The sequence below is a fragment of the Polypterus senegalus genome, chromosome 2 (assembly GCF_016835505.1).
Source record: "Polypterus senegalus isolate Bchr_013 chromosome 2, ASM1683550v1, whole genome shotgun sequence".
Lineage (NCBI taxonomy): Eukaryota > Metazoa > Chordata > Cladistia > Polypteriformes > Polypteridae > Polypterus > Polypterus senegalus.
In genome coordinates this window covers 286,109,246-286,122,631 of record NC_053155.1, presented here as the reverse complement: position 1 = coordinate 286,122,631, position 13,386 = coordinate 286,109,246, and the positions used below count along the sequence as shown (strand labels likewise).

At 33.9% G+C, this 13,386-nt stretch overlaps 1 protein-coding gene across 1 annotated transcript; it reads right to left on the bottom strand.

The window, feature by feature from the left end:
* Positions 1 to 3,126: 3,126 nt before the first annotated feature.
* On the bottom strand, positions 3,127 to 4,098 carry LOC120524596 (olfactory receptor 145-like). Its single transcript, XM_039746426.1, has one exon. The coding sequence runs from the start codon at positions 4,096 to 4,098 to the stop codon at positions 3,127 to 3,129; it is 972 nt and encodes a 323-aa protein (XP_039602360.1).
* Positions 4,099 to 13,386: the final 9,288 nt, after the last annotated feature.

The following is a 13,386-nucleotide window of genomic DNA, read 5'->3' as shown; positions in this document are numbered from 1 at the left end:
ATTTGATTTTTTCCAATTTCAAATGCAATCACAGTTTGTTTGTCTTTCTCCACTTTAAACCCATCTGGAAGAACCCCAAACACAGCTGTTAATGGGTTAGGGGGGATTGTGAGACCAAGACTGTCTGAAAGGTAATTAAAAATGTTTGTCCAGAATAATGTTAATTTGGTGCAGGCCCAGAACATGTGACCCAGTGAGGCTGGGACTTGGTTGCAATGCTCGCAGGTTGGATCATGCCCTGGAAACATTTTGGAGAGTTTTAGTCGATACAGATGTGCTCGATATATAATTTTAAGTTGTATAATTGTATGCTTTGCGCATATGGAGCTCGAGTGAATTCTCTGCATTGCTACTTTCCACTCCTTTTCTGATATATTAATTGATAAATCTTTTTCCCAGTGTCCTCTTGGATCTTTGAAAGGGAGGGACTGTAAAATGATTTTATATATTGCAGAGATGGTGTCTGAGTCCTTGAGATTGAGCAATATTTTTTCCAGCATGGATGAGGGTGCAAGATGAGGAAAATCGGGAAGGTTCTGTTTAACAAAGTTCCTAATTTGAAGATAGTGAAAGAAATGTGTACCTGGAATGTTAAATTTGGAATGTAATTGTTCATAGGATGCAAAGATGTTGTCTATATAAAGATCTTTAAGCAAGTTAATCCAAAATTTTTTTCCAGATGTTAAAAACTGCATATGTTCGTGAAGGTTGAAAGAGATGGTTCTCTTGCAGTGGTGCCACAGATAAAAGCTTCTCCATCTTAAAATGCTTTCTACATTGGTTCCATAAACTAAGTGAGTGAAGCACAATTGGGTTATTAGTATATTGCTGATAATTTGCATTTATTGGGGCACAGAGCAGGGAATATAAAGAAGTACTGCAGGATTTTACTTCTATTGGGACCAAGCCTGTGTATGTTCTTCTATTTGTGTCCAGGTTTTTATCGCTTGTATATTTGCAGCCCAGTAATAAAACTGGAAGTTAGGTAGAGCCATGCCGCCTTCTGCCTTTTGTCTTTGTAGGGTCGCTCTTTGGATATGTGGATGTTTTGAGTTCCAAATAAATGAGGTTATTGTTGAATCTACTTGCTTAAAAAATGATTTATTGATGTATATGTGGATGTTTTGAAATAAAAAAGGAGCTTAGGAAGAATATTCATCTTAAAGTGCTAATTCTTCCAGCTAGAGTGAGATGAAGGGTTGACCATCTATACAAGTCTTGCTTATTTTTTTCCATGCAGACGGCGAAATTTTGTTGATAAAGAACTTTATGTTTACTTGTGATGTTTACCCCTAGGTATTTAAACTGTTCTGCAATGATAAAAGGTAGTGTATCTAATCTAATATTATATGCTTGAGAATTCACTGGAAAGAGTACACTTTTATTCAGATTAATTCTGAGACCAGAGATCCTTTGAAATTCTGTGAGTGCTGTTAAGACTGCAGGCACAGAATTTTGTGGGTCTGATATATACAGTACCATATCATCTGCATATAGTGAAATTTTCTGTTCCAGTCCTTCTTTGATTATCCCCTTTATCTGATTAGTATTTCAACAGTGTATTGCCAGTGGTTCAATGGTGATTGCAAACAGTAGCGGTGACAAGGGGCATTATTGTCTAGTACCACGTTCTAGTTTAAAGTAGTCTGAACAAATGTTTTTAATACAAACTGAAGCTTCTGGATTAGTATACAGTAATTTGATCCATGCACAAGTAAGGCCTCCAAGTTCTAAGCTACTGGACACTTGGAAAACAAAAATCTTTCATTTTTTTCTGGTAAGGCTATATTACCGGTCTCTATGGAATTGGATCATCTGGGAAATGTCATCTGGGACTGAATAAAGGCTGCATGAGACCACCCAGGTTGTACAATTCTTTGTATTGCTTATTTTTGCTGCTATTGGTTTTGATGCCAATGAATACAATTTTTAAGTGAGAGATTACATCAGTGTCACTATCTAATTGCTAATAGGGAACTGAGAAGTTAAGATTGAGCAGTTCTTCTCTAACTGCAGTTTCTTAAGGGATTTAACTGATGACTTTGAGAAGCTCTGTACTGGTAGTTAAACTAGGTTAAACTGGAAGGAAAAAAACAGTCAGAAAGCAGACCATTCTAGATGTCCCCGATAGTTGAATTTGCAGGGTACAATATGGACAGTGAGACAGGTAAGAGATTACAGGTAATGGCTGTATAGCTGGTTTAGACGTTTCTTCGTACCCTGCCATTAAGAAAAGATCCTAAGAAGCTAGATGGTATCTTTCATGTTAGGTGCTTCTGATAACAAGAAAACAGGAATGCAAAAAGGTTAATGGGACACTCAAGTTTAAGGTGTACACTGTAGATAAAGACCTTGTATTCTGTAATTAGATTAAATCTTTTTTAATTTACATACAATAAAACTGAATGACCACTAATAAGAAAATGTCAGCTAATAATGCCATAACAAAAGGACATAAAATGAAAATCTATCAACCTATTGTCATACATCACAACCAAGAAAAGACAGTATTAAAAGTTATTTTAACATCAAATACTCTATTCTGAAACCAGAAAAATAACTGAATATTCAGAAATATTCCATTTGTCATCAAAGGGCAAATCAATATGAATAAATAAACAATAGAAAAATCACACATGCTTAAAAGGACTCCATCCCTTCACTTGAAAGGTGAAAGTGTAAAATTCATGCTGCACATGCTGACACCAGAGCAAAGGTCTGCCGAAACTACTGCAGGGTCCATAGGACTGTCCAATCAACCTGGAAAAAGGTTAGCAGAGCCAGACACAAAAAGAACTGCACAGAGAGAAATAGAGGTTGCATTCAATATATCATGGAAAATAGGAAATGGTTGACGATGATGACTAATGTTACTTTTTAACAATGTGTTAAATTATTAAGGCAAGTTACTAATTATTTAAGTTCTATACAACAGCACAATCGTCTGGGAGATGAGGGGGTGGCAATATGGTAATATGAAAAGAGAGTGTTAAACACAGATATAACAAAAAATAATTCTTTTTGCAGCTGATGTTTCCAACATCATTACAGTGGGGACAGCTGTACAATGCAAGGACCAAATATACATTGATTCTAGAATTGAATATATAATGTTTTTGATTATCATTAAGGATTAATTTTTTTTCTTAGGAGCTTTTTAATTTGCACTGTTATTTCATCAGTTTTTAAAGTGTATATTATTGGATTAAGTAGTGGAGGCAGAGTAGCTGATAGTGAAGTGTTGAGGATTCGTACATCTGTGTTGATTTTAAAACTTACAAGAACTATAATATAAGTCACTAACAATGGGATATAAAATATTGCCACTAGAATTAAATGGGTTGTACATGTTTTAAATGCTTTCCATCTTCCATCTGCAGTTGTTATCCTGAAAAGTGCTAAAATGATGCACATGTATGATATTATAATGAAAACTAGTGGCAAAAAGATAATTCCAAATGTATAAATATAAACCATAATTTGGTTTGGGAGAGTATCACCACAAGCATTGCTAAATACTGGTCTGTGATCACAAAAGTAGCTGTTAACAACAACCGAATTGCAGAATGACAAGTGCATAATTAATCTTACTGAAATTCCAACAACCAAAAAAGGCATCATATAAGAAACAAATATAATTAAAATCATTCTGTTATTAGTATTAATTGAATTACAATGCAAAGGAAAACATATGGCAAGTAATCTGTCATAGGCTAGTATTGCAAGAGAGAAGGACTCTAATCCACAAAAGGAATGTACAAAAAACAACTGAGCTAAACAGCTTTCATAAAACACAAAATTAGAATTAAAAAGGAAAGTATCTAAGCATTTCGGAATAATTGCGGAACTATAACATACATCTACCACTGAAAGAGCAAATACAGCAATGTACTTTGGTGTGTGCAGTCTCTCACCCAACACAATGATTGTCATTAGCAAGACGTTTGCTACAAGTGTTGCAGCATAAACAAAGGAAAGAAACATAAAGAAGTAATTTGTGTGTTGCAGAGATTGAAAGCCACTGATATAAAATCCTTTTGGCCGTACAAATGTGGAATTCTGTTCATCAATAAATATGTTTGAGCCCTGAGAATTCATCACAAATTCAGCTTATTTCCTTCTTAGCTTCAATCTGTCAAATAATAATAAAAGAAAACAGCAATCAAGTAGGTGTCAGATAGTATCAACATGTATTTTGACTTTATACTATCTTTTTTAATTAGTTTGAATAGCCATTTAGTGTTGATATAATTGCTATTTCTTCATTAATAAGAGGATTAGAACTTCTTCTGTAGTGCAGACATATAACAAAATAATAAATATAGTTATACTGAAGTTATTAAAGTACCTACCTCAAATATTCCAGCTTCTAACCTCTCATCAATAAATTAGAATGTATCTTATATAGTGTTTGTTTAGGGTACACTGTGCCTCCGTGTGTCTGACAAAGTAATATTATAAACTACAACATGACACTAATAGTGCAGTAATTGGTTTACACCTTTCTTATAATGGTTCTGAATTCCATGAGGAGTTAATTACAGTTGCATTGGGAATAGTTAACTTCATGCATTATGTCTAGCTATGACTGTTCAACCTTAAGGCAACAAGTAAACATTAAACTTTCTGATGCAAGCTTCTTGACTCATGTTTCATAAGTTACAAACATTTCCACACATACAATATACAGAGCATGCCAAGGTCAAATCAGAAAGTTAACATAAGATGGCTGTAGGATATTAATTTCATAATATTAATGATTTATGAAGAAATTCTTCAGTATGCCTTTTCTAAATTAAAAACATAAAAATCATCATTTTTAAATAATTTGTTACCACAATAATTTTTATGAATAATCTAGCATTGATAATTGCTTGTTAAGTTCTTTATTAGCATATATTGTATCATTCAAACTTTATTCCTAGCTTGTGGCCATCGCCGTCCTGAATAACGTGTCATGTAACAGATTGTTTTACACAAAGTTAAGATCCTGGAAAAAAAAAGGGAAAAATGCTGCATATGTTAAAGTGATTGAGTTAAAATTGCAAAAGCACACATCTTACCTGAAGAAGGGGCCTTAGTTGCCTCGAAAGCTTGCATATTGTAATCTTTTTAGTTAGGCAATAAAAGGTGTCATTTTGCTTGACTTTTTACACCGTGATGCGTTCGTGAGTGCGTGTACTTGGTTTATTAGATAATTACTATTTCAGCCAGGGTGTGGTAATCATCTGGTGCCAGTTGGGCATTAAGCAGATAAAAGGACAGGGGAGGGCATATGCTATGTAGGACAAAAAGATTTTTGGAAAAAAATGAGAGAGGATGGAAAGGGCAGCAAACAGTAATATTGAACGTTTCGTAGAGACTGAAATCCACTAATGTTATCTCCCAAAAGTTTAACAAATGTACTATTGAGTCTTGCTGCAATGGCTGAAACCTGGGTGTTTATTATGAATATTCACATTGAATCTTTTCATTAACTTATAAGTAAATTAGTTATGATTTATATTGTTTTAGTAAAAAGTAAGTAATTAAAAGTATAAAATTAACAAACCTTCATTAGAATTAAATACTTTATATTCTTCTTTGTTAATTTCATAGTTGTTTAAAATCAATAGCAACATAACATTCTCAACCTAAAATTTTTAAATCCACTTAATTATACAAGGTTGTTGTTGCTTCAAATTAGAAATATTATTGTAAATATATTGTAAAATAAAAAATATTGTCTTGTAAAAAGACAGCATGTGTGTTAACTCTAATGCATCTACTACTGACTCTAATTTTTAAGACTCATTTTTGAATGTTTTTATCTTAAATGTGTTATTCAGTGTATAAGTAAAGCTGTCTAGGAGGACTTCATTAAAATGCAAAATCCCAACGGGTCACAGAAGTGTCAAGTTAATTAAAGGATGATCTAAGCAAACCCTGATGTGTTTAATTAACAAGGGTCTGTCATACAAAAAGACATTTAGACTAGATAGCCTTCAATTAAATAAATGCAAGTACTGAACTTCATAATCTCTCCCATAGCTCAGAATTGCATTATGCAGGATTAGAAATCGATGAGTAAATAGATAGATGTTATCTTGTGACAGTAATTATTCTGAAATAATGATTGTCATTAAAGATTATTACAACAAACGTGTCTATTTTGTAATAATGACTTAAATACAGTATATTACATTAATTACAAGGAAGTACATATTAATGAACGTTCATTCAAGGAAAACAGACTGATATTTATTCAGTATATGAGGGTTGTTATTAACCTATTAATAAACTTTAACAATAAATTCTTTTTGAGTACAAAAGTGTGATTTTGATTTTCTATGGCACACTGGTGTAGAAGACCTCTGTTTCAGGTTCCAGCCAACACATTAGAACTATGAAAAAATACGGGTTGGTTTTCCTGAAAGCATTGTGATGCTAAGAACATCGGAACTCCATCATAAGATTGGCTGTTAATTTAGGAGTGCTTCTCAAAGCCCATCGTAACTGAAGTAGCATATTAAATCCTTCGTAATCTATATGCTTCCAAACCCAGCTGTTAATTGCTAAGTGCTTAATTGCTAAGGGCTTCTGCTTGCACTGACCTTAAACATAAGTAGTGGTCATCACACAGAATACAGTATATTAAATTCACATTATGAACATTTGGAAAATTAAGATTTATATTGCCTTTATAATATTCATATTGTAATGCAATAAAGCATTTTAAATATTGTACAGTTTTCAATGTAAATGGTTCTATTTAAATAATTTAAACTGTTAACAATAATAAATATACAAGTTAATACTTCTATGTTCTTTAAAAAAATTGAAGAATTCTTAGTTTATGGTTTCAGTTGGTTTTACTTTTATGGAGACATGTTCTGTGTTGCAGTTGGTTATGTGGAGAACCAGAAAAAAATAAAAAGGAAGGAAGAAAACTTGTGGTGTTGACACATTTGTACAGAGAAAGTATGGCTGCAATAAAGACAGAGGCAGAATATTGACTGCATTCTGTGTCTCCGACCACCAGCTCATGAATTCAATATTTGCACACTATTTAAATTAAACCATTGGGCTGTAACTAATACTTATTCATACACTCAGCCTCTTGGAGCCTCGTTACACCTGCCATAAATGTGCTCTGAATTGAACATAGAGGTAATTTTGTAATCAGTAAAGTATTTTTACGGATATTAGGGCAAGGGGCCCTGGGAATACTCACAATGTCTTCACTAAGCCAATTTGACATTATGTCAAAAGGCAAGAAACAAGTTAATGGCGGAGAGCTACTAGGAGATAGCAGGTATCTCAATCGTGCATACCCGTTAACATCTGTAATCAACCCTCAGACAGCAGCCAAAGAACAATACAACCCATTAGTGAACCCGCAACATATGGAAAGCAAGGTGTAAGCATATTAATAATAATAATAATAATAAGCTTCTATTGTCTTCATGTGGGTTTCTTAAATATCATTATGATATAATATATTATCCCTACTGGGCAGCACAGTGGTGCAGAGGTAGCACTGCTGCCTCTCAGTTTGAAGACCTGGGTCCTCCCTGTTTGGAGTTTGTAGAAATATTCTCCTCATTGTGTCGTTCCATTTAGGTGTTTTTTTGCTGTTGGAAGAGCTGCTGCATTCCTTGATAAACAATAGCAGTCTGCTTTCATCAAAAAGAAAAACAGATTTTTCTTTAGGAATATGTTCTTTTATCTTATGGCATGGCTATACTCTTTTTTTAGTGTGTGTGTGTGTTTGCCTTAAAACATCTGTTTCTGATTTTATGTTTATTTATACTGTTTTTCATATTTGGTTATTAAATTATGATGTAACATTTACTTGAAATTACTTTTCAAAAGTATATTTCATTCTTCTGAAGAACCAAAAACAATATAATATAATATTTTATCATCTGACTGTTTATCAGTCGACTTGTGCTGCTTTTTAGCAGGGGTGTGATTAATTATATATTGATTGCTTAAATATTTTGTGAGAATAGTTTGTCTTACATTACACATTTCCTTAATCAAGAAGGTTATTCTGGGATTTCTTTGGGATATAATATAACAATAACAACTTGAATGCTTAAATCTAAGCTGAAAGATATCTAGATACTGTATCTACAACAACAACCAACAATTTACTGTTTGTATAGCCCAAAATCACACAAGGTGTGTTGCAATGGGTTTTAACTGGCCCTGTTTTTTGTCAGTCCCCCAGTTTTACATGCAAATAATTTATTTGTGATTGTTTTTCAGATTGCCATTTATTTATTCTTGTTTATTAGCAGATGTCCTATTTGTGACATTTAATCAATGCCTCCAAGCTCATGAATAATGGTCTTGGCATACTCTTGGTTAAAAATGCATATAACTGTATGTTTACACAATGATTTATCCTCTTTTATGGCATTAAAAATTGAGATTTTCTCGTACTATACCTCATTATTATGAATTTCAGACAAATGATATTATTACTTTTGTACTTGACAAATTATATGTTAAAATGTCTGTGTATTATTATCTTTGTTTCCACACAATGTTTATTAAACAACCTTTGCCCTAATAAACTATCACATTATCGTTAATTAGGCTTTGTAGAGAAAAGCCAAGCAAAATGACACCTTTTATTGGCAATAGGCTTTGTGAAAGGTATGTAGTAAGAGACCATATATAGCAAATTTCATCCAGCAATAAAAAATATAATAACACAGATTCTGTTCATTTAAAATTATGCAATGTAAAATAGACAGCATAATAAAATAAAGTTTGAAACCTATGTTTTATCAATAAAAGAGTAGTCATGAAATTCTGCTGATTGATACTGACTCAGAATCATGCCAGGCTCCATCATTATCTGTTATCTATTGGCTGCTGTCTTTTGGCATGCTTATATACAGTATAAGACCTCTCTTCTTACTAGTATGGTATATTTCTTTCTTGGAACTGTTGTGTAGGACATTTTTCCAGCCAGTCAAATATATTATTATTTACCTATTTATTTAGCAGATGTCTTTATTCAAGATACTTTCAAAGCAAGTTATAATGCATACAAGAATGTCTAAACAAGGTGCAAACATTTGAGCAACATAGGACAAGACATAAATGTAACAACAAAGAAACAGATCTAGTAGTACTACGAGTACCTACAACTAGACTAAGACAATAATACAGAAATCAGTAACCTAAACTTTTTGTCAGTACAAGAGCAGCTTTTCTGTAGGAGAGAAGCTAAGCAGATCCAAAATATTTAATGAAATTGTGTTTTTAAAAGATGCCTAAACACAAGTAAATTGGCAACGGATTGAAGAGAGATCATTCCACAGCTTTAGACCAAGAACATAGAGACTTTCCAGTTTTGGCATGTCTGGCAAGAGGAGGGATGTTCAGCAGACAGGCAGAGGCAGAACAGAAGCTTCTTGAGGGAACATATACAGAGACCAACGACTGGAGATATGGAGGAGCATGTAGATCAAGACAAGGGTTTTGACCTGGATCCTTGCAGAGGAGGAGTAGGAGTGAAATTAGAAACCATGAAGCAGCTGAAGCAAATTCCACCCGGAGAGATTTGTAATAGTCCAGCCAAGAGAAAACCAGTGCATGAACAAGGAGTTGAGTGGCAAAATTAGTGAGGAATTTTTGAGTCCTCTGGATATTATCAAGAAAGAAACAACAAGACTGGGTCATTGAAGATGTATGTTCGATGAATGAAAGCGTCACATTAATATTCTTGATCATGAACGATGGTTAAAGGAGACAAGAACAAGATTTTTGACTTTGAAAGGTTATGATTACAGTGATAATCATTTATCCATGATGAGATGGGTGAAGAGCTGGGCTTAAACCTGCAGGATGTAGGAGGGAAATGAGAAAAAGAAATGTGCATCTTCAACAGAGAGGTGGTAGGAGAAACCTTGAGAAGAAATGACATTGCCAGAAGAAAATGTTGAGAGAAAAGAGAAGTTGATCCAAAACTGATCCTTGATGCCTACCAGTAGAAAGTTTTTGTGGAGAACACAAGAAGTTAGATACAAAACAATCAGTCTGAAATGTAGTACTTGAATCAGTGGATAGGAGGATCATTAAGTTTCTCAAAGGGAATAGATAAGTGAGTGATTAATGGTATCAAAAGCTGATGAAAGGTCAAGGAGGATAAGGAGAAAGGAGAAAGAAGTGGAGGAAATCCCACAGTGATCATATTAAAAGACTAGTATTTTGTTTTATTGATTTACTTAGAAAATCTGGGTATTATTTAATTTTAGTACAACAAAGCATACTATTAAGTATAATTTTTGTAAGACACTTCAGGCTGTACCAATGAATACATACAGTATATTTAAATTTTCCTTCAAATTCTTGCAATAAAAGTCCTAAGTGAGTTTATGTAGCTTTTTCTCTGCTCTCATGGTCTAATGAATCCCAGAAGGCTTAATAAAGGGTAACATTAAAATAGAAGAATAATAAAGGGTAACATTAAAATAGTTAGCATCTCAGTAAAAATTTACTAGAATAAAAGACTCCTCCACAGAAAAAATCTCCTATGAAAGGCATAAAGCGATTCCAATATAGAGAAAGATAATCATTTATAAATATCTGAAGCATGAAATATTCTACACTGTTCCCTAAATCTTAAAATTCTAAATGAAGCACATGTTTTATTAAAATATTAACATAAACAATAAGTTGAAGTTATCTAAGGAAAAACCAAGAATAATATTAACTATGTAACTTACATTTGATAATAATACATCGTTAGATAAGCTATTTTGTTTATTTCATATTTCCTTTGCTTTTCATAAGTGTCTATACATGTCAAATCTTTGAGTTTTTAAGCGCAGTTTCAATTGTAAGTGAAACAAAATTAAGTTGCAAACTCCACATGTGCATTTTTTTCTCACAGTGAAAAGCATTACATCTTTAACTCTTTTAGGGCTGATGTCGACTTTTGTCGACAGCAGGATTGAGGTTGGATGTTGACTTTAGTTAACATCCGGGGCAGAGGGTCATAATCAGCTGTAGACGTCGACAAAACTCACCATCACGTTACTGGTAGACCCTCTTTGCTAGGAGGACTGTTAAACTCATTGACTTGACATCGAATACCTGTGTGTGTGTGAGGAGCGTAGAGTAAACAACGTCTAGAATGACATTGACATTGGGCAAAACAGCAAAGTGGATGTGCAAAGCAAAATCCTCTGTGGGCATTATTAATTTTTTTTGCTTTTTGCATATTATTGCCAAATCAGACTCTGACTCGTCAAACTCCGATATTGATGCAAGTGATTTGGAAATCAAAAACAAAAGGCAGGTAGCTGCTTCTTTTCCAGAAAGTGCCCTTCAGAATATTAATGGTTACACAAACAGGTTTGTAGTAAATATGTAAGGAGTGTGACAGCAGATCTTTGAATGCTAATGTTTAATATTAAAGGAATATAGTGTTTGCTTTTTAAAAAACTGAGTTTTTGGGAAAAATATTCATACCTGGTAGAAAATGAAAAAAATAATTAGCCCTGAAAGAGTTAAATCATTATTAATAATAACAACTTCAATGACAATTTAATTTTCCTCTACATTTGCGCCTGATCTTCTAAAATTCATTACAGGTAAAACATCAAAGTTATGTAATTATACATCTATAAAAGCCTACCGAGTGTCTAATGTAATTTAGACCTGCTCTGACATTGATGTTTTTGTAACTTTTGTGAATTTTACATTTGAAAAATATTCCACTGATTAAAGTAGAAGTTCCCAACGCTAACTGAATCCTACTTACATACATATATATGTCCATAGCCTGCACCTCGGTCACCGTGTGAGGTGGCGTTGGGTCCCCCATCCCAATGCCTCCCACGTTGTTGGCTGCCTGGCTATATAAGACCGTCCGTCGCTCCGATCTCTACATTCCCTTCCTTGCTTCGCCACGGGATTCACGTCTCCCTACTGATAACTACAGCCTTTTTGTTTAATCCACGGCTTCTCTGCTGTTTTATTGTTTGTTTATTACAATTATAGTTATTGTATAGGTATTTTAGACTTACTTTACATTTCTCAGGTACCCATTTCCTTTATCATTCCAACCCCCATTACCATGTCTATCGAGGTGATCACTATTGATCAAAGAACTGTCACTTACCGAGTGGTTTCCATGCCCGGAGATACCACCTACCTTTTCCATTCTCTTTGTTACATATTGCACGGCCATATCAGGCTCACTCTTGATATCCGGAGGAACATTGTGTCTTATGTATTGAATGACTGGGACAGGTTCAAGGTGTGGACTGATGACGGTACAGGAGATAATTATACTACACAGGAGCACTAGAAGAGTGAAATGCTTAAGCCCTTCACCTATGGTTCTGCATGTGAGTTGATGGCTGCCGCTGAATTGTTCGGTTGTCGTTTTCAAGTGTACCGAAATAGCCAAATATTTTACACCTTTCGACAACCGCTAATGCCTCTTAAACATCTTAGATTCACAGATGACGATTTCAGTAGTGGACATTTTTTGATGTTTATGAATGTTTAAACTCTCAAAAGCTGGATGTGATTTTATCGATGAAACTGGTTGTGTGCTTACAACGCTTGACAGATGCCGAATGTCACTTCAACACAACAGATCCTACAAATACTGTCGTAATTGAAACAAAGCATGAAACTCAAACCGATTATGACAGCAGCAATCCAAGCTATGAGATTTGAGACAAGATTACTGTTCACATGGCCAACTGTAAGTTGCATGCTCAAGAGTAAGCTCAGCGCACAGCTTGGTCATGTTACAACTGGAGGGCCGAAATGACAACGTGGCACACAAAGAGATCCTTAACAAATAATTATTGGTATATTTTCCCTCAGTTTAAAAAGGTTTAATTTTCTTCTTAATAAAAATTTTAATGCAGTACTTCACCGCTGCGAAGCACGGGTATTTTGCTAGTTTATTTTAATTCTTATTACTTATGCAAAATACTTGGCTCCTTTTGGTTCTTCCCATCATTACCTAATGTCCAAACCTGTACTAGCGTGCATTAGGATATAATACTTATTTTCATATATGCTTACGATTCTCTTTGAATATATGCATATCATCAATTTTAAAACATATTATTTTTTTTTAAAATTTACATCTTTCTTATGATTCTTTTCAGTTTCTTGAAAGTCTTCTTGATTAAATTCATAATTGGGGCAAAAACAAAACTAAAACTGTCTTTAGTGGTTGGGAAACTCCACAAATCTCTGGTCCAGCTTGACTGAAGAGTTTCTGGGCCAGTGTTAAATTGCTCTTAATAGAAATGTAATAACCTAAAAATAGTTCTTATATGAGCCTCATACTTCTGAAGCTTTTGCAAATAAAACTATGTCCACTTAATCATGAAACCACCTCTTGAACATGTTTGA

Coding starts and splice junctions, on each gene's coding strand:
- LOC120524596 (XM_039746426.1), bottom strand. CDS start 4,098: ATGAATTCTCAGGGCTCAAACATATTTATTGATGAACAGAATTCCACA.